Source organism: Bombina bombina, chromosome 5 (assembly GCF_027579735.1).
Source record: "Bombina bombina isolate aBomBom1 chromosome 5, aBomBom1.pri, whole genome shotgun sequence".
Taxonomy (NCBI): domain Eukaryota; kingdom Metazoa; phylum Chordata; class Amphibia; order Anura; family Bombinatoridae; genus Bombina; species Bombina bombina.
The window spans coordinates 478,074,462-478,097,469 of record NC_069503.1 but is presented as its reverse complement, the minus strand read 5'-3'; the positions used below and the strand labels follow the sequence as shown (position 1 = coordinate 478,097,469).

General features: G+C 40.3%; 1 protein-coding gene and 1 non-coding gene across 2 annotated transcripts in view; both read right to left on the bottom strand.

The window, feature by feature from the left end:
• MSANTD3 (Myb/SANT DNA binding domain containing 3) overlaps positions 1–23,008 on the bottom strand; it is a 164,042-nt gene that overhangs the window by 71,319 nt on the left and 69,715 nt on the right. Inside the window, 1 exon segment of the mRNA XM_053715766.1 lies at positions 20,546–20,689. Coding sequence (XP_053571741.1) covers positions 20,546–20,689 — 144 coding nt within the window.
• LOC128661891 (U5 spliceosomal RNA) lies at positions 18,343–18,453 on the bottom strand. Its single transcript, XR_008402664.1, has one exon. It is a non-coding gene; the product is annotated as a U5 spliceosomal RNA (small nuclear RNA).

The window sequence follows — 23,008 nt, the reverse complement described above, 5'->3', positions numbered from 1 at the left end:
TCACAGCAGGCTGGCGTCCGTTGTCACAATCACCCAGGTGGGTATGAGAAAGCAGGTTCCCTGAGAGAGATGATCCTGAGACAACCACCAAAGAAGAGAATCTCTTGTCTCCTGATCCAGATGTAATCGCTGAGACATATCCGCATAATCCCCGTTCCACTGCCTGAGCATGCATAACTGCAGAGTACTGAGGTGGAAACGGGCAAACGGAATGATGTCCATGGCAGCTACCATCAGACCGATCACCGCCGTACAGTGAGCCACTGACAGCCGAGGAGAGGACTGAAGCGCCAGACAGGAGTTGAAATTCTTTGATTTTCTGACCTCTCTCAGAAATATTTTCATTGATAGGTAATCTATTATGGTTCCCAAGAACACTACCCTTGTAGCTGGAATTAAGGAACTCTTTTTCAAAATCACCTTCCATCCGTGACAGCGTAGGAAGGATAACAACATCTCCGTGTGGGAGTTTGCTTGTTTAAAGGATGGCACCTGAACCAGAAGGTCGTCCAGATAAGGCACCACTGCAATGCCCCGCAACCTGAGCACTGCCAACAGGGGTCCCAGGACTTTTGAAAATATCCTGGAAGCTGTGGCAAGACCGAATGGAAGCTCCACAAACCGGAAGTGTTTATTTAGAAATGCGAACCTCAGAAACTTGTGATGATCCCTGTGTATTGGAACATGCAGGTACACATCCTTTAAATCTACTGTTATCATAAATTGAAACAAGGGAAGAATGGAATGAATAGTTTCCATCTTGAAGGACGGTACTCTGAGGAATTTGTCTAGACTTTTGAGATCTAAAATTGGTCTGAAAGTTCTCTCTTTTTTGGGAACCACGAACAGATTGGAGTAAAATCCCAGACCCTGTTCCTGCATTGGAACAGAAACTATCACTCACAGGTCGGAAAGGTCCCGAACACAGTGTAAGAACGCTTCTCTTTTTATCTGGTCTACAGATAATCTTGAGAGCAGAAACCTGCCTCTGGGAGGCAAGGTCTTGAACTCTAGTTTGTATCCCTTGGACACTATGCCCACCGCCCCGGGATCCTGAACATCCCAAACCCAAGCCTGAGCTAAGAAGGAAAATCTGCCCCACACAAGATACGGTCCTGGATCGGGGGCAGACCGTTCATGCTGATTTTGAGTCATTAGTGGGCTTCTTAGATTGCTTTCCCTTGTTCCAAGACTGGTTGGACCTCTAGGAAGTCTTGGACTGTTCCTGCTTGGTAGAGGAAGGCTTACCCTTGAAGTTTTGAAAGGAACGAAAATTACTCTGACGTCCCTTCTGCTTATTCCTCTTATCCTGAGGGAGGAAATGACCCTTTCCTCCTGTAACGTCAGAAATAATTTCAGCCAATACCGGTCCAAACAAGGTCTTACCCTAAGGAATCGCCAAAAGCTTAGCCGACACATCCGCAGACCAGGATTTCAACCATAAGCACAACAAACCCAGAATTTTTTGCTCCCAGCTTGATAACCTGTAGGGAAGCATTCGTAATAAAGGAATTGACCAACTTAAGGGCCTTGATCCTATCCTGGATCTCTTCAAGGGGAGTGTCTGTCTGAATAGAATCAGACAATGCATCAAACCAGTATGCCGCCGCACTAGTGACGGTAGCAATACACACCGCAGGTTGCCATTGTAAACCCTGGTGTATATACATCTTTTTGAGCAACCCCTCTAACTTCTTTTTTATAGGATCTTTAAAGGAACAACTATCCTCTATGGGAACAGTGGTTCTCTTAGCAAAAGTGGAAATTCTACCTTGGGGACCGTCTGCCAAGACTCCTTGATAGAGTCAGCAATAGGAAACATCTTCTTAAAAATAGGGTATGGAGAAAAACAGAATTTATGCTTACCTGATAAATTACTTTCTCTTGTGATGTATCGAGTCCACGGATTCATCCTTTAGTTGTGGGATATTCTCCTTCCCAACAGGAAGTGGCAAAGAGAGCACACAGCAGAGCTGTCCATATAGCTCCCCCTCTAGCTCCACCCCCCAGTCATTAGACCGAAGGTTAGGAAGAAAAAGGAGAAACCATAGGGTGCAGTGGTGACTGTATTTTAAACAAAAAAACTACCTGACTTAATAGCCAGGGCGGGCCGTGGACTCGATACATCACAAGAGAAAGTAATTTATCAGGTAAGCATAAATTCTGTTTTCTCTTGTAAGATGTATCGAGTCCACGGATTCATCCTTTACTTGTGGGATACCAATACCAAAGCTTTAGGACACGGATGAAGGGAGGGAACAAGACAGGTACCTTAAAACGGAAGGCACCACTGCTTGTAGAACCTTTCTCCCAAAAATAGCCTCCGAAGAAGCAAAAGTATCGAATTTGGAAAATTTGGAAAAAGTATGCAGCGAAGACCAAGTTGCTGCCTTACAAATCTGTTCAACAGAAGCCTCATTTTTTAAAAGCCCATGTAGAAGCCACTGCTGTGGTAGAATGAGCAGTAATTGTTTCGGGAGGCTGCTGGCCAGCAGTCTCATAGGCCAAACGGATGATGCTTTTCAGCCAAATGGAAACAGAGGTAGCAGTCGCCTTCTGACCTCTCCTCTTACCAGAATAGATAACAAACAATGAAGTTGTTTGTCTGAAATCCTTAGTTGCTTGTAAATAGAACTTTAAAGCACAAACCACATCAAGATTGTGTAACAGACGTTCCTTCTTCGAAGAAGGATTAGGACACAGAGAAGGAACAACAATTTCCTGGTTAATATTCTTATCAGTTTAAAACTTTTACTATACGCAGACGATATGTTAATATTTATCCAGAATACTGCGATTGCTATTCCAGAAATAGTTCAGGTATTGGAGGAATTTAGCTCCTTTTCAGGATATAAGATTAACATTGATAAGAGTGAAATAATGTGGCTGGGGCCGGAAGAGGGGAAGGTAACCGTAACTAAGTTCAGAAGAGTAAGAAGCATCAAATATTTGGGTTTGGATATAAATAAAAATCCTAAATTCTGGTATCAGGAAAACTTTCTACCCCTTTTCCAGAAGATTCAAGATGATTTACAGTTGTGGAGGATCTTTCCGCTTTCTATTTCAGCTTCCATAAGTGTTATCAAGACATTAATTTTTCCGCGTATCTTATATTTGCTGCAAAACCTGCCATTATATATATTAAATAAAGATTTAAAGAAAATGGAGTCTTGGTTTTCTCAATTTATTTGGAAAGGCAAAAAGCCGCGCTTATCAATTAAGAGATTGACCAATAAATTTCCTGCAGCTGGGTTGGCTCTTCCAAATATCAAATATTATAATTTGGCAACTTTATTGAAATTTGCATTTGATTGGATTGCCCAATCTAATATAGTCTCGTCACATGCTCTTGAAGAACGCTTGGTTTCTCCTTGGTCATTGTGTGCTCTCCTGCACTGCGCATCTCCAAATTTACCGATACATGTTAAGAAACTGTGCTCATTTAAGAATATAATATCTGCTTGGCATAAAGCTGGTCATGCTCTTCAAATTGATCCTGCATTTTCTGAATTCCTGCCGATTATGGGTAACCCACTCTTTCTTCCGGGTATAGAGCAGATGGTGTTTAAAATTTGGCGAGAGAAGGGGCTTAAAGATATATCTCAACTGTTGACTCCTGATTTTCGAATTCATCCTTGGACCACCCTGTGTCAAAAGTTTGCTCTTTCATGTAGGAATCAATATGCGTATTTCCAGATCCGACATTATGTCTCATCTCAGAAATGGTACGCTTCTTTCACATCTGATTGGTCAGACATGAAGATGTGTATCCAGAAATTTAGAGGGGGAGAGGCATCTATATCTCTAATTTATGATGTAATGCTGTCCAAACAAGGTACTTTGGCTATGGATAAACTATGTGCTTCGTGGAGGTCGACTATTGAAACAATTGATACAGAGAAGATTGTACTCAGCCTCTCTCAGGCTTCTAGTTATCCTATATCAGTGGGCTGGAAAGAATCTCATCTAAAACTAATCAACAATCTTTATCTAACGCCAGTTAAATTATTCAGATTCTATCCAGAACAAGGTGCAGCTTGTTATAGATGTTCATGCCCATGTGCGGATCTGGCTCATATGTTATGGTTTTGTCCAAAGATTCAACAGTTGTGGTATAAAATACAATTTTGGGTAAAACAGGGTTTTTAAGATATCGCACTCCCTTTCTCTAGAAGACATTCTTTTTTTGGTCACTTATGTCAGATTGAATATAGATAGACGCATAGTTAATATTATCATACTTACTACTAGACATATTATTTTTAAGAACTGGAAGTCTGTTAAAGCTCCTAGTTTGGCTTCTATACTGAAAGGTATTAGAGAACAGATTATTTATGAATCATTTCATTTACAACAGGTAAAGGAGTCCAGAATAAAAAAATTTTTGATTGGGTGGGCCTCCGTGATTGCAACATTCTCAACTCCGGTCCAGAAGCAAATTTTGTCCCCTTTCCTTTCTTCGATAAGTTTTTCAGAACTGGTAATACTTGGAATATTCCCTCATACGTGGATAAGGAATTATAGAGATGGTTAAAAAGCCTAGTGGACCCTCCAACGACGGGGCCGGGGTGAGGATTATCGAGAGCGGGGGGTGTTGGGGTCCCGTTTTTTTTTTTCTCTCTTTTTCTTTCTTTTCTTCTGGGTCCTTTTTTCTACGGTGTTTCAATACACCCTTGGTCTATCCTTGTAATAAGTAGGGAATCTATAATATATAGTATAGCAACATTTTGATCAGGAAATGTTATAAAAGCTGCGTTATGGTAATACTATAGTAGAGATGATGTTAATTGCTGTCTTGTGTATTTATATGTTTTGAATTTATTTTTGGTTATTCCTTGGTTTTTGTATGATGTTGGAATACATATATATGGAAGTTTTTATGTTACAATGTAACTTTTTTGGCTCAAGACAGCATGACACCATATATGATTTGTCCTTTCCTTAATAAAAAGATTTAAAAAAAAAAAAAAAATATTATCAGACACAACCTTAGGAAGAAAACCGGGTTTGGTACGCAAAACTACCTTATCTGCATGGAAAACCAGGTAAGGTGAATCACACTGTAAAGCAGATAACTCTGAAACTCTTCGAGCAGAAGAGATAGCTACCAAAAACAAAAAACTTTCCAAGATAAAAGCTTAATATCTATGGAATGTAAAGGTTCAAACTGAATTTAGTTCTTTCAGTTCTGCAAGGGGTTCAGACTCCATGGCGGAGCCACAGGTCTATAAACAGGCTTGATTCTGAATCATTCTCTGTTTGATTCTGACTAAAGCCTGACTAAACGCTTGAACGTCTGGTACCTCTGCCAGACGTTTGTGTAAAAGAATAGACAAAGCAGATATCTGTCCTTTTAAGGAACTAGCTGATAATCCTTTCTCCAATCCTTCTTGGAGAAAAGACAATATCCTGGGAATCCTAATCTTACTCCATGAGTAACCCTTGGATTCGCACCAAAAAATATATTTTCGCCAAATCTTATGGTAGATTTTCCTGGTGACAGGCTTTCTAGCCTGAATCAGGGTATCAATAACCGACTCAGAGAAACCACGCTTTGATAGAATTAGGCGTTCAATCTCCAAGCAGTCAGACGCAGAGAAATAAGATTTGGATGTTTGAAAGGACCTTGTATTAGAAGGTCCTGCCTTATTGGTAGTGTCCATGGTGGAACAGATGACATGTCCACTAGGTCTGCATACCAGGTCCTGCGTGGCCACGCAGGCGCTATTAGAATCAACGAAGCCCTCTCCTGCTTGATTCTGGCAACCAGACGAGGGAGGAGAGGAAACGGTGGAAAAACATAGGCCAGATTGAAGGACCAAGGCGCTGCTAGAGCATCTATCAGCACCGCCTGGGGATCCCGGGATCTGGACCCGTAAAGAGGAAGTTTGGTGTTCTGACGGGACGCCATCAGATCCAATTCTGGAGTGCCCCATAGCTGAGTCAGCTGGGCAAATACCTCCAGGTGGAGTTCCCACTCCCCCGGGTGAAAAGTCTGACGACTTAGAAAATCCGCCTCCCAGTTGTCTACTCCTGGGATGTGAATTGCTGAGAGATGGCAAGAGTGATCCTCCGCCCACCTGATTATTTTTGTTACTTCCATCATTGCTAGGGAACTCCTTGTTCCCCCTTGATGATTGACGTAAGCTACAGTCTTGATGTTGTCCGACTGAAATCTGATGAATTTGGCCGCAGCTAGCTGAGGCCATGCCTGAAGCACGTTGAATATCGCCCTCAGTTCCAGAATGTTTATCGGGAGAAGAGCTTCTTCCCGAGACCATAAGCCCTGAGCTTTCAGGGAGTCCCAGACCGCACCCCAGCCCAACAGACTGGCGTTGGTCGTTACAATGATCCACTCTGGTCTGCGGAAACACATTCCCTGAGACAGGTGATCCTGAGACCACCACCAGAGAAGAGAATCTCTGGTCCCCTGGTCCAGCTGTATTTGAGGAGACAAATCTGCATAATCCCTCTCACATCCCTCGCCCCCACTTCAGAGCGTTGTGAGGGTGTATCGGATACGGCTACTAAAGCGTCAGAATGCTCAGTATCTGTTCTTAAAACAGAGCTATCACGCTTTGCAGGTAACACGGGCAGTTTAGATAAGAACACTGAGAGGGTATTATTCATAACTGCCGCCAAGTCTTGCAAGGTAAAAGAGTTAGACGTACTAGAGATGCTAGGCGTCGCTTGGGCGGGCGTAACTGGTTGTGACACTTGGGGAGAGGTTGACGGGCTAACCTCGTTACCTTCTGTCTGAGAATCATCTTGGGCCACATTTTTAAGTGCAACAATATGTTCTTTAAAGTGTATAGACATATCAGTACAAGTGGGACACATTCTGAGAGGGGGTTCCACCATGGCTTCTAAACACATTCAACAAGGATTTTCCTTGGTGTCAGACATGTTTAACAGACTAGCAGTAAAACAAACAGGCTTGGAAATCACTTTAATCAAGTAAAAACACACTTTGAAAAAAACGTTACTGTGCCTTTAAGAGATAAAAAAGGCACATCATTTTGCAAAACAGTGAAAAAATGCAGCAAACTTTTCGAAATTTTTACAGTATGTACCTAAAGCATTAGTAAGATTGCACCACTAGCAATAAAAACGATTGACCCCTTAATGCCAAAACCGGATCGACAGTAAGCCAAAAAAACGGTTAAAAACTGCTCTGCTGCGGCCCTACCTGCCCTTAGGAACCAGATTTGTGGGGGAAAAGCTTCTTATAGGCCCTCAAACTGCAGCAGGACCCTCCATATGAAACAGCCTGAACTTCTAGTCAAATATAACTGCGCATCTGAGGCGCAAAATTAGGCCCCTCCCACCTCACTACGGTGCTTGTGAGGCCTAAAGAAACACTCCCAAGTGTTTTAATAATAGCCATGTGGGTAACAACCCCGGAGAAAAACCCAAAGGAACCTTCAAAGTGTCTCAAAAAAAACGATATTTTCAATAAAAACCGTTTGTCATGAAAGTAGTGTCAACCAGCATAAACTAGCCCTGTTATGTAAGCTTGAAATTCCATACATAGTCTCTGAATACAGCTTACCCTTCCCTCATGGGGATATTATCAGTCTTTTCTAGCATTATCACAGTCTTGTCTAGAAATAAATGACTGAACATACCTTATTGCAGCCTAACCTGCAAACTGTTCCCCCCAACTGAAGTTTTCTTGCACTCCTCAGTCCTTTGTGGGAACAGCAGTGGATTTTAGTTACAACATGCTTAAATCATCTTCCTCCCTGCAGAAATCTTCATCTCTTTTCTGCTAGAGAGTAAATAGTACACACCGGTACCATTTCTTGTAGAAATAAAAACTACATCTCTAACACCACATTCACTTTACCCTTCCGATTGCTTAGAGCCGGCAAAGAGAATGACTGGGGGGTGGAGTTAGAGGGGGAGCTATATGGACAGCTCTGCTGTGTGCTCTCTTTGCCACTTCCTGTTGGGAAGGAGAATATCCCACAAGTAAAGGATGAATCCGTGGACTTGATACATCTTATAAGAGAAATATTTCCAATTATTTTTTAAATCAAGCAAATGTCAGCAACATACATTATAAAGGTATTGATAAATAATTTTAATAATAACTTTATATTGGTAAATCTTTATATTCATATATGTAACGTAAATGGCATTACATTTATAGATATAAAGACATAAGGCATTGAAAGATACTACAGTTTTGATTAACCATAAAATGGCTTGATAACCGATTTGATGGATTCAGCATAACAATAGCGTGCGTGAATCCGATTAACATATGGGCAGTTTCGGCTTCAGACAAAACAAACGCGCATGCACTATTTATAGCATTAAAGTGCGCATGCGCAAACCGCCATAATCGGCTGATAATTATATGCATAAAACAGAGCTAGGATAGGTTACTGATTTTGGTTATGAACTGCCCATATTGGAGGGCTGGATTAGGTGATGTCACAATTAAAACAAAAACTTCTTTTTATGCCGTTATTCAGCTTCGTCTGAAAATAGGTTAGTAGTTTATTTATTATATCTTTATTTTGAAATGTGGGTTCCGTTTTTGGTTAAAAATACAAAAGTTAGTAATCCTTTAATAATGTTCGCCATCTAACAGGAGCAGGGAAAGATAAGGTACCACCCTGTCCTCAAACTCTATCCAATTTAGGAATCAAAGGTTCATCAGGCAATTTGGCCTCTGGAACCTCTAAGTTCGCAAAAAACTTCCTTTAGAAGAAAGTGCAAATTCCTAAAACTAAAGTCTGGTTCCTCCGCAGCCGGAGGTTTAGGGGCAGCAGACTCCAATCCAATAAATGATCTGATGTACTCTGGGAAGGAGTGCAATATGTAACCTTTCGCTTAGCAGGGCGATGTAAAGCATTAAAGGCTGCAGACGCCGTCTGAACTGCGCAGTAACGTCTGGTGAAAAAAAGGCCCCCTCCAGATGGAGGATTAGCAATGCTACGGGAAACTGCATGTGTAGAAAGATATGAATGTAGGGTTCGCACCTCACTGGAAGACAACTCCACAGAGGTGGACGGCTCAGTGGTATCAAACATGTTTGATGTTATCACATTATCAAGGGATATGGAACATAATTGAGAGGGCGGAACTAATGCCTCCTCACAATATAAACAGGAATTACTCTTTAGGAATATAGAGGGATTGCCATGTAAAGAAGTGCTTCCAAACTGTGTGTCGGCGGCAGTGTGTACCTGCTTCAGCACAATTATTTTTTAATCTACTTTTTTTTTTTTATTTGTTTCCGACTTTCCGCCTGCCTGCTATGCATATCACATGATTGATACCAAGTGGGTCACAGATCGTCAAACTATTGGCGCAGCTCAGTGGGAACAGAAACTATTCCAATTGCTGGCTTTGGCGGGACATTGGCTCCTGACTGCACGTGCTGTCTCCTCAATAATTTTGTGACTGCACGTGTAGTCAGTAAGTGGGACAGCAGTGTGTTTGCAGTGCGAGTAGAAGTCAGTCAGACTCAGAGCTCTGAGGGCAGCAGCTTAAACGCTGAGCTGAAGTCAGAAGTCAAAGTGTTTTTTTTGTTTGTTTTGCAGCTAGCTACCATTATTGCATTGCTGCTCCTGATATATGGATAGGAAGTGGAAGCTTAAAAATGTGAGTATCTTTAATATTACACTAAATATTCAGAAACTGTTCATCCCATCAACCTCATACATCCCATTAAAACAGTTAGTAGCTATTGGTGTTATTAAACTTTTTTTTTTTTTAATTCTTGCATATACTGTACATACTGTTACTTCTAAATACATTTCGTTATTATATAATTTATGTATGTGTTCGTATCTCTTAAAACAAGTTAGGTTAACCTCCTGTTTGCTAGTACAACTGAATTACTGTGTCGCAAAATAATGTAGGTCTAAAAAGTGCGTCACCAACATAAAGTTTGGAAAGCTCTGCTCTAAAGTAACAGAATCCTCCAACGCTTGTGCAATAACCGGAAAACTAGAGAAATAAAACATCTTATTTTATTCAAAAAAACGGCACCTTTATATCCCAATGGCTGGGGCACTCACCACCTCCCATGACCCAGACAGTACAGAGATTTAGGACTCCTCTCTGATAGGTATCTGAATATACCTTTATACGTGTTTAGTTAGTTATGTGCAAGTATAACTGCATATTTATTTTAGTGGTTGGACCATTTTACCTTCTATATAATACTCCAAACCGGAGGTTATGGAATGGATGTTACTATTAATCTCTCTCTATATGATACTCAAACCAAAGGTTCTATGATGCTCCACTGAGTTAGTTAGATCAGCCCAATACCGGGACACTGATTCTCGTGAAAATTACTGTTATCGTTAAAGTTATAAATTCAACTCTGATAGAATATTAAAATTTTAACAACAAATGGGACCCCATCGTTCCACACAACCCCCCTGACGCGTTTCGCCTGCTAAGGCTTTATCAAAGGCCTTTGATAAAGCCTCCGGTTTGGAGTATTATATAGAAGGTAAAATGGTCCAACCACTAAAATAAATACAGTTGTACTTGTACATAACTAAATAATCACGTATAAAGGTATATTCAGATACCGGTACATGACAGGAATATTAAACTATTTTTGCTAACGGTAATACAAGTACATAAAACATTTTTATACAGAAAGATAAATGAATGAAGGAGCGCAAATATACACAACACAGCTGATATATGACAGTTTTATACAAAACTAAATTAACTAGGAAACAGCTGTTTATACTATATGATATTGTGTAATACTGTATTCACAAAATCAATAGCACAATTTAAAAACTAGAGAACCACACTTACAGTAAAGGGGAACGTTGTATACTATCGATACCAACAAGTGCTCAGCTGTAACGGCAAACAATTATTTAACTTGTTCCAATGCCTATATTGCTCAAATAAAGCGTTACCCTGCAGCACAAGAATTCACAATCAGTCAAGACATAGACTAAGTGTGATAACAGTGACACCAGTGTATACACAAACTAACAGGGAATTAAGTGCAACAATAGTAATACGAGTGGATGTTAATGGTAACGATAATCTATTCCAATATACCAATTACTTTAATAAAGTGCGACTCCACAATATAAGTATTTACAACTTGTCACACGCAACATGATATTGTGTTATATTGAATTCACAAAACGTTTCAGTGTCCAATAGTACATTTCGAGAACTAGAGAACCACACTTGCAGCTAAGGGGCATGTTGTTTACTATCGATACCAACAAGTACTCAGCTGTAACGGCAAACAATTATTTAATTTGTTCCAATGCCTACATTTCTTAAATAAAGCGTTACCCCGCAGCACAAGCATTCACAAACACTCAAGACAAAGATCAAAGTGTGATAACAGTGACACCAGTATATACACTAACTAACAGGGAATTAAGTGCTACTATATTGATACTAGTGGATGTCAATGGTAACGATAATTTGTTCCAAGGTATCAACTGTTCTAACAAAGCGCCACTCCATAATATAAGTATTCACAACCTGTCAATGTATACACAATACATCAAGATTAAAGTGCAATAATAGTGCAACTTAAATACATATGAAACCAACGCAGAACCAGCTGTAGTATTATTAAATACCATACAGCATATGTAAAACTAGCTATGATACTACCAAGTATTTTATTACGGCTGGTAATAATTAGCAAGATACATTAGTGGACCATACTCCTCGATATAATAATCTGTTTATCTTCATACACAATCTTTACCCTGCTCAAGGATATGATACAAAAACAATATATAAAATGGTGACAAGATATAAATAAAACACATAGCCCACTGGTTATTTACTACCCCACAAAGTGGAGACTGTTCATTGGAAATCAGTGAGTCCTGACATTATATTTATGGGATAAAGGCCAGATAGGCATTAAACAGGACACACTGTTACTCTTATATCTTATCAGCTCCAGATAGAGAATTTTTAATTTGTTTGTGTTCACCCATCTTTTAAGTGAACAATAAAAGTTATATTTTAAAATAAAAAAAAATTCTGCCTCTATGATCAGTCTGGGCAAAGAGTGCTATACAAGCATTTCTTTCCAGGGAATCTAATCCCAATCGTTCAAAAAGTCAGAACCAAATGCTAGCACCACTCCTCTAGTGAAAATATTGCATTGATACAGATACACAAAGTATCTCATGAACATAATGTATTGGAGGAGCTTGCCTATATAGTGCCCTAGCTATTGTGTGTGTAGTATAAGTAATTGTGTTTCCCTGTGACATCTTGCTAATATAGACACACACATACATTACTCACACTTTTTCTCAGTATTTCAGGTTAACAATAATTAGTTTACCATGAATAGTATGTTTTTTTTTATATTTTTATATATATATATTTTTAGATTAATGGTACCTTAAAGGGACAGTCTAGTCAAAATTAAACTTTCATGATTCAGATAGGGCATGCAATTTTAAACAACTTTCCAATTTACTTCTATTATCTAATTTGCTCAATGCTTTAGATATCCTTTGTTGAAGAAATAGCAATGTACATGTGTGAGCCAATCACACAAGGCCTTTATGTGCAGCAACCAATCAGCAGCTACTGAGCATATCTAGATATGCTTTTCAGCAAGTAATATCAACAGAATGAAGCAAATTAGATAATAGAAGTAAATTAGAAAGTTGTTTAAAATGACATGCTCTTTCTAAATCATGAAAGAAAAAAATTGGGTATCATGACCCTTTAACAGTTAACAAGGTATGTATTTCACTGAATTACTGGCAGCCAATGGGCTGTAAGAAGTAGGTTTTTAAATAAGAAAGGAAGTCAAGTGGAAACGGGATCTATGATTACAGCAACTAGCCAAAACACGTAAGATCTTAACTGTGACAACCCCTTTCCAAGTTTTTGTTTTGTTCCTGTGAATGCTACACTGATATCTTTTTTAATTTGGATAATAAAGTTTTTATTTTTTAATCATACGCAATCAATTCTAATTTTTATATATATATATATATATATATATATATATATATATATATATATATATATATATATATATATATATATATATATATATATATATATATATATATATATATATATATATATATATATATAAAAATTTTATATATTTTTCTTTCCCCCCACCTGTAGTTACCCTTTTAGGCAAATATCATTTCAAGGGTCCAAGAGAGGCTGTATCTATCATTAGGGATAGTAACTTTATTGTACGATCTATTATAATCTAAGGGAGTATATATGCATATTACTTTAATGAAAAAATTAGGTTTACTTTATGTCTATGTATTTATGTAATATTCTTGTTTTTCTATCGTTATTGAGATACTTGATTGTATCTTATTTTTGCCAATTGATCTTGAGCAGTGATTACCCAATACTGTATGTACTTTTTGTACACCTTTTTGAAACGGTCATTTATTTGCTATGATCTGTTTAAAACCTCAATAATAAAAAATATATCTAATGTTCATTTAAAAATCAGACTAAGTAAGTGCTATTGTCTTGTTATTGTGCAGTTGTTGATTATGAAATTGTACTGCCGTTAACCCCTTAACAACCACAATGTACCCTGTACCGTACGTTGCTGGTCACTAAGGCTTTTTCTGTCTTATAATAGCGTGGGTCTCGCTGCCAGCGGCAAGACCATGCTATTACACCATCCCTTCATCTTGCCTGAAATCACAATATAAAAAATAAAATGACTAGTGATGTACAGGGTATGTCTATGGTCGTTAAGGGATTAATGGCCTTTCATTTTTTTTTTTATAAGACTACAAAAAAATAGTCCTGTAATTACAAGATGTTTTATGTCCCTTTAAATCCAAGATCTGTGTGCTAAATATTTTGAACATCATTGGAAAGAAAAGTGATATATCATTTAAAGTAACATTCATCTTTAGACAGAGAATGCAATTTTAAGACAATTTCCAATTTACTTTTGTATTCTAGATATCCTCTGTTAAAAGCATACTTTTAGATAGCAATACACAGACTGCAGCTAGCTGGCAATTGGTGGCTACACACGTCTTGTTTGGTACACTGACTGGTTTTTAATATAAGCAATATGTGTGTAATTAAACACAATTTTTTATTTTTGCCTGCAAAGAAAGTGAAATAAAATTATGAAAATTTAAAAAAATTATTAAAACATTTACATTGAAACTAATAGAGCAGTATACATTTTGTGCTTCTTATCCAAAGCGTATTTTAGTAGTTCTCAGAGTCTGATATGATCAAATGTTCATTAGCCAATAATCTTTAGTAGGAATTAGCCATCAACTAATGAGCAATGGCATTAGACATAAGTAAACAACTAATACTGCTGTATTAGTTCAAATTGAATGAGCTTAAAGTGAAAGTAAATCCTAGCATTTTACAAACGCTAGGATTGACTATTGAAACAAATAAAGGACACTTTCATTCATGAAGTATAAGATACTTCATGTAGAAAGCTCCTTTATTTGTTTCAATCGATCACCGTTCGTAGCTGCTACGGCAGCCCACGGCTAAAAAAAATTTTTTGCCAAGAGGTGACGTTTTCACCTCTTAGCCAATAGCCGTGCGGTAAATCCGGCTTGGCGCCCATGGGAGCGGGATTTACCGCACGTATATATATATATATATATATATATATATATATATATATATATATATATATATATATATATACTGTTCTTTAATGCAGCCATTTATTTTTCAGTACAATGTGCCTGTGATGTTTAAAGAAAGCACTAAGCACCAGGTTGCTCTAATATCCTGGTTAAAACAATATTTTTAAACAGCAGAACTGTTCTTTAGATTTAAAAGGGACAGTCTAGTTGAAATTAATTTCATGACTCAGATAGGGCATACAATTTAAACAAACTTTCCAATGAACTTTTATAATCAAATTTGCTTTGTTCTCATAGTATTCTTTGTTGAAAGCTAAACCTAGGTAGGCTCAAATGCTAATGTATAAGCCCTTAAAGACCGCCTCTTATGTCAAAGTATTTTGACAGTTTTTCACAGCTAGACAGCACTAGTTCATGTGTGCCATATAGATAACATGCTCACTCCTGTGGAGTCAGCACTGAATGGCTAAAATGCAATTATGCAAAAAAACTGAAATAAGGGGGCAGTCGGCACAGGCTTAGATACAAGGTAATCACAGAGGTAAAAAGTATATTTATATAACTGTATTGGTTATGCAAAACTGGGGAATGGGAAATAAAGGGATTATCTATTTTTAAAAATAAACAGTTTCAAGTACACTGTCCCTTTAAACAACAACATACTCTTTATTAAAGGAGCCATTACACTCAATGCAGCTCGCTCCCGCTATCAGTCAGAGCAGGAGCGAGCTGCATTGACACTTCGTATAATTTTTATATGCATGACATAAATTGTTTGAGAAGTGAACTATGCAGTATACCTAACCTACTCTAATATTTAAGTCATTTGATGAGAATGGCCTTGATCAAATTCCAACATCAAAAACTTAAATTATACTTGATAATTTTCTTTTCTTCTGACGGGAAGAGTCCACAGCTGCATTCATTACTTTTGGGAATTCAGAACCTGGCCACCAGGAGGCGGCAAAGACACCCCAGCCAAAGGCTTAAATACCTCCCCCACTTCCCTCATCCCCCAGTCATTCTGCCGAGGGAACAAGGAACAGTAGGAGAAATATCAAGGTGAAAAAGGTGCCAGAAGAAACAAAAAATATGGCCGCCCCCTTTGAACAATGCGGGCGGGAACTGTGGACTCTTCCTGTCAGAAGAAAAGAAAATGATCAGGTAAGCATAATTTAAGTTTTTCTTCTTAAAACGGGAAGAGTCCACAGCTGCATTCGTTACTTTTGGGAAACGATACCCAAGCTATAGAGGACACTGAATGCAAAACGGGCGGGTACAAAAGGCTGCCCCTTCTGAGGGCACCACAACCTAAACCCCAAAACTCCAGACAGAAAAAATTGCTTCACTAGAAGCCAAAGGACAAAAAGGCTAAGATAACTGCCCAACAGTTTAAACCAGCAAGGCCCTTGCTAGAGGCCGCTCAGGATTATTAGACTCTATCGAGTCAAAAGCTTCTGAGGAGACAAAGTCCAGCAGGCACGGAGCCCGCAAAATTAAACTCAACCCCGATCAAACGAAAAAGGGGGAAACAGCCATATACCCCTAGCGGGGAAGAAAAAAAAGAGACTCAGCTAAATGAGTCCAAAAAGGACCCTCCGAACCCAAAGGGACTAGGACCAAGAAAGAAAAAAAAAAACTCAGAGAGTGAACCAGGATGAAGCAGGGCACCTATGAAAAGACCCTGCCCAATCAGGGAGGACTTCAAAAACCTATCTACCTCAAACAAAGGACCAAGAATGTCCGGAGAACCTAAAAGGAGGAAGAAAAAAATCCCTCCCCTAGACAGAGCGCTCACTCGCACCCAGAACAGAGCAACCGAAAAACAAACAGTCACCGGTAGCTGCTGAAAAAAAAACAGCATCAGATTTCTGAATATGCTCCTCCAAACCTTAGGCGTCCTACTACAACATAAGGACTTAGCGACCACAGGTCGCCACCCTTGCTATGAAACCACACAGGACATTCTTCAGAAGAACAACTCTGAAAACTACCTACCGATTAGGGATCCACCGTGAAATCTCTCACTTAAAGGAGGTTCACCATAACAATGACACGCGGCTAAGATCAACAGATCAGACAGATCCCTGACTCTTGCTCCGACAACGGACCCAGCCCTAAAGTGACTAATAATGTCCGAAAGATTTAGGATTTAAAAAAGGTACCCCGATCATCAGGACCTGCAGAAAGGAAAAAGGGAGGAATCCAGCCCTTCAAAGAGCACGGGTTCCATAACCCAGACACAGCCCCCTTCCTGAAGACAAAGGGCACTCAAAAAAGGAGACCCTCTACTGGAACTACAGTAAAGGCATGGCACAAGAAATCCATCCGTACACACTGACATCTCGCACCCAAGGCAGGGGGAACAACCCCACTAAACAGAGGTAATAAAAAATATCTCCAAGAACCATGCGGATACTATGGAATGTCAAATTCACCCCAAAGGGAGGGAAAGCGAAGCCAAAACTTAAGAGCTTGCTAGCACACAATCAAGGTGCAAATGGCTGCAGATGGTTTTAAACTGCAAACCTTCCGCTCGTTAGACAGCTAAGCTACCCATCAGGCTACTACAACGGGGCTGAAGCATAAAGCTGTAGACAAACTCAAAAGGACAGTACCGAAAGAAAAAACATCCGGCCACTGAGGCCGGCCCAGTAAGAGAGAAAAAATACGCCCGCAGGAACAGAAGACGTCCAGGAACCGGGAAACTGGGCCGTCCCGATCAGTCCTAAGGGATCTGGATACAGACTCCCAAAATTCCAGTCCAAGACAGGAAAAACAAATTCGGGCACCCGAAAACTCGGAGCCGGCTTAAATATTTAATAACCCCTGAGTAACCGCTAGGTTACCCGATCCGGGGTAGACTTTGCACCACAGGCGATGCAATCACAGTCATATCCAAGAAACCTTAGACACTGAACTTTCACTAAACGTTCCATACACAGAGAGCTTAGGACACCCACAGCAGGATACAACTCCCAACATAAAGGGTGATAGGCAATGGTAAAACCATGCAGCCACTTTGTAAGGCCTTAAGGCTCTAGGGACAATTTCCACTAAGTCCAAAGACTAAGTAACATATGAGAAAACAGAAAACTCTGCTGAGGAATGTTAGCTGTCACCATAATCAAAAAACAGATTATAAAACTGGAGCTTTACCTGAGTTCAAGCGCACAACCTCCTGTTTCAGGTGCGGTGTTGCTAACCACTACGCCACATCTTCCTTAGAAAATGGGTAGAAAAGCTAACAAAGACTCCAAGATCCTCAGTTTCCACTTCCCTGACACCCCTACAGCTCGAGGATAGAAGGAGCATGTATCCTAGCCCCTGGTGGGAGATAGCAGGGGCGACACAGAAAAAAGGGGAGACAATCTAATCTGTAAATCTCCCAAGAATATGGGATCAGAAGAGATCCCGGAAGTAGAATAACCAAAAGGCTTTAACTTCCAGAAACAGATGACCCGAAGCCAACCACAAGGAAGGGGACAAAAGGCCCATCAACCTCAACCCGAAGGAAGAGAAACAGTCATCACGGAAAAATGATTCCAAAAAGGAAAACCTCAAAACAGAAGACGAGGGAAATCACCCAGATTGATCCCTAGTAGGATCCGCTCTGGACCCCCGCCCACGAGAAACCGGACAGTGAGGGCTGAGTACAATCCCCTGATGCCCCACCCAAAGGAAGAACGAGAACCAGCCTGACGTTTGGGAATGAAGGCTTCCCCTACCATGTTTTAGCCCTGCATGGGCAGAGCCTCATAAAATTTATGAAACTCATGGAAGGTTCACTTCACGAACACTCTTAGCAAAAAGCAAAGATTATTCGATCTGAAGAGACACCAAGAATAATAAACTCCTCATCCGAAAGAGCAACTCACCACCCAGCCATGTCAGCCGGTTACATCGGCACCACGTGGATGATATAGACCATAAGGAATAGAAAAAGCGCCCTATCAGGACCACCCTGCTACATAGAGCACTTCAAACTGAACCAGGCCACAGAAAGTCCGAGACCCCACAAGGGCTCGATAAAAGGATCAAAAGACATAACAGTGTACTAACACCTTAACATTCGACTTCTGCGAAAGTGCCCAAGCGACCACAAAAACGCTAGTATCAAATTCCAAAGAAGAAATATTTCCCAGCGGAGAAATAACAGACATGAGCTTCATAAAAAAAATAAATGAAATACATCCTAAATGGATCAAATAAAATATGGGCAGCACCCGCAGGTGAACACCCAAGAAGAATGGGTACACCAACGGGACCATCCAATCAGAGACCCCATTCTTCCAAAGCTTAGAACTGGAATGAATAAGATACCAAAAAAAAAAAAAAAAAAAAAAGGAAAATTGAAGACGACCAGGAGATTAACTTCCCCACACGTCTAACCCAGCTTGCCGTCTGGAACAGAAGACCGAGGATCCCTTAACCTATTAGTACTGGGATCCTCCAGCACCACCAAAACATGCCGTAGCAGAACATGAAAGCACGCCAGTCTATAACGAAAAGCAAGACTTGGCTCCGCCGGGGCAACTGACGACCCGACCCGAGGGATGGGACCCTGAAGCTTCAGAGGAGACCACTTCCTCCGATGGCTGATCTGACCCAGGCGATCCCATGCCGGACAAGCCCCGTTTAGCATAACATGGACAGTATCTCAGCAACACTTCCTCTGGAAGATGTAAATGCGCCAGGGCCATAGAAATGGCCATGCAGAACCGTGCCATAACCTCTGGAGGAAACAAGCAGCCTTCCGGAGAAGGGGATAACTGCATAAGGGACACCTGCTTGCGTAGCCAAAGAAGGTTCTAGGGGACACACCGCACGGGATATGGGATTCCCAGGGGTGGATGGCTCGGTGGACTCCAAGTTCCCTGTATCGGGAGAAGAGAGTACTCATTCAGAACATAACTGATGGGCATGGATTACCCAGGACATTTCATACTATTCACAAGAAGTAAAATCTGAATCAGAGACATCCGTCTCCAAAAAGTCAGAATCCTCCATAACTTGGTATATAGAAATAATGGACAGAAAGAAAAAAAAAATGGCACCTTACACCCCCAATGGCTGGGGCACTCACCACCTCCTGAGACCCAGACTCTCTCCGTCGCCATGCAGTCAGGAATACTGAAATGGAGCACAGAAGCGTGACCATGCCTCATCACAAGGTGCACCGTGCAGGCCATAGAAAAGCGTGCCAAGGCCTACAAGGGCTGCGCAGCCTGACAAGAAAAGGCCGTTATGTTCCGATCTAGCCACGAGCCCAAGTAATACTACACATTAGCAGACAGAATCACATAACAAACATGATTAAAGTCCCCCCCGTTCAATAACCCCCCTCAGGAGATATTAACCTTTGATATCTTATAAAGATAAAGGAGTCCCACTGAGACCCTGGCTTCTTCATTTACATTACTTTATTCACATCATCAAAGTAAATGAGACGATCTTACCGGAATCAACGCTGTGGAACAGGAACACGGCCCTTTAAGTGTGACAGATGGTAGCCTCGCTTCTGACATGAACTTGAATGAAGAAAGCAAGCAGCGAAACTTGTCAACGCTGATTGCTAAGGAGCTGTTAACATGAGTCGGATGGTTTTGCAGAAAGACTTTCCCTGCATCTCTGGACTCTAACATTCATCCATGCTCTCACTGAGAGGCTAACAGGATTACTAAAAACTCCAGTCCCATTTCGAAGAGTACTACCCTCCATAAGAGACTATATAAAAATCTTCCGACACTTCTCTGCCAACCTCCTGTGACGAAAGGCAAAGAATGACTGGAGGATGAGGAAAGTGGTGGAGGTATTTAAGCCTTTGGCTGGGGTGTCTTTGCCTCCTCCTGGTGGCCAGGTTCTGAATTTCCAAAAGTAATTAATGCAGCTGTGGACGGTTCCCGTTTAAGAAGAAAAAAGATGCAACTTCTACTTACTTTTTTCTGCAGAAGAGGGAGATGAGCCCTCAGCACACAAAGAATTTCCTTCAGGAACTTTCCTAATTTGTTTAGCTTGGATCTTGCCCTCTTCGTCAATAAGAAGTTCCAGATCCACCATATTAACTCTTTTGCAGTCGATTTCTGAAGGAAGAAAAAATAGTACACCATTTTTTTATTTTAGAGAACATCCACAAAATCATTGGGGTTTTAAAAGGGGCATTAATAACTCTGAGCTTTTTAAAGTGACACAAGTCAAAATTAAGCTTTCATGATTGAGATAGAGATGCAAGTATAAACTTACCAATTTACTTTGATTAACAAAATGTGCACTGTATTTTTATATTTACCCTTATTGCGTCACCAGCTCCTACTGAGCATGTGAAAGAAATCACAAAATATACGTATATGCATTTGTGATTTTCTGATGACTGTCGCATAATACAGGAGGAGTGGAAACAGACATAAATGGGTCAGAAAAAGAAAAAAAAATCTACTACTCATATGAAGTTCAGACTAAGTGCTTTTGCATTGTCTTCTAATCATGCATTTTAGTTACAGCTGAGAGCTGGAGCTCCTGAAGCTTCAGGCATCTGCCGCATTTGAAGCCGGAATACGATCGGTGCTCCGGCTCCATATGAGGGCAGATGACTAATCGTTACAGACAGTGACACTGTGTGTGTCGCCGTCTGTAACGATAGTTGCTGGTGCCGGCTAGTGGGTGGGCGGCCCAGCAGGGGAGGCGGGGAGGGAGACGGAAGGCCCTACGCTATAGCAAAAATAAAGGGACAGGGAGGAATGGGGCAGCTACACTACAGAAAAAGGGTATGGGGATAGTGTGGGGGGCCCTAAGGGAGGAGGACACCTAAGATGGCGGTTAATAGGTAGAGGTGGGATCCTACACAACAAAGAAAAAAAAAAAAAAAGCTTTGTATTTTCATACTGGTAGACTGTCTGGTGGAAGTGACCAGTGGGGGGGTGGGGGAAGACAGCTGTTTGGGAGGGATCAGGGAGTGGTAAGTGTCACCTTTAACCTTTTTAACTACCTAATTAACCCCTTCACTGGCGGGAATAATAGAAGTGTGGTGCGCAGCTGCAATTAGCCACTTTCTCATTACCAAAAAGCAATGGAAAAACCATATATGTCTGTTATTTCTGAACAAAGGGGATCCCAGAGAAACATTTACAACCATTTGTGCCACAATTGCACAAGCAGTATGTATAATAATTTATTTGAGAAACCCAAAGTTTGTGAAAAAAGGTAACAATTTGACGGTAAAATGGTGGCATGAAATATACCAAAATGGGCCTAGATCAATACCTTGGGTTATCTATCTATCTATCTATCTATATATATATAATATATATATATATATATACACATATATATATATACACATATATATATACCACACATATATATATACACACATATATATATACACATATATATATATATTATATATATATATATATACACACACATATATACTATATATATATATATACATACATACCACACACACACACACATATATACACACACATACACAGGTAAATACAAAAAATGAATTTAAAAAAACTGTTTAAATGGAGTGATAGCAAAATGCTAAAAATTTCTCTGGCATTTTGGGCAAGTTTTTGTCTTTAAGTCCCGGTAGTGAAGGGGTTAACAGTGCCTTTTGTAAGTGAATCAGCTCTTTTTGTTTAAAAAAAATAAAACACTATAACTTAACATTAGCACCCCCCCACCACCACCAAAAAAAAACAACAAAAAACCCAGAATTTATGTTTACTGATAAATTTCTTTCTCCAACGGTGTGTCCCAGTCCACGGCTTCATCCTTACTTGTGGGATTATTCTCTTCCCCAACAGGAAATGGCAAAGAGAGCACAGCAAAAGCTGCCCATATAGCCCCCCCTCTGGCTCCGCCCCCCAGTCATTCGACGACGGTTAGGAGAAAAGGAGAAACTATAGGGGTGCCGTGGTGACTGTAGTGATAAAGAAAGAAATTCATCAAACCTGATTAAAGAACCAGGGCGGGCCGTGGATCCGGACACCACCGTTGGAGAAAGAAATTTATCAGGTAAGCATAAATTCTGTTTTCTCCAACATGGTGTGTCCGGTCCACGGCTTCATCCTTACTTGTGGGAACCAATACCAAAGCTTTAGGACACGGATGAAGGGAGGGAGCAAACCAGGTTACCTAAACGGAAGGCACCACGGCTTGCAAAACCCTTCTCCCAAAATAGCCTCCGAAGAAGCATAAGTATCGAATTTGTAAAATTTGGCAAAAGTATGCAGAGAAGACCAAGTCGCTGCTTTACAGATCTGATCAACAGAAGCCTCGTTCTTGAAAGCCCAAGTGGAAGCCACAGCTCTAGTGGTATGAGCTGTAATTCGTTCAGGAGGCTGCCGTCCGGCAGTCTCATAAGCCAATCGGATGATGCTTTTCAGCCAAAA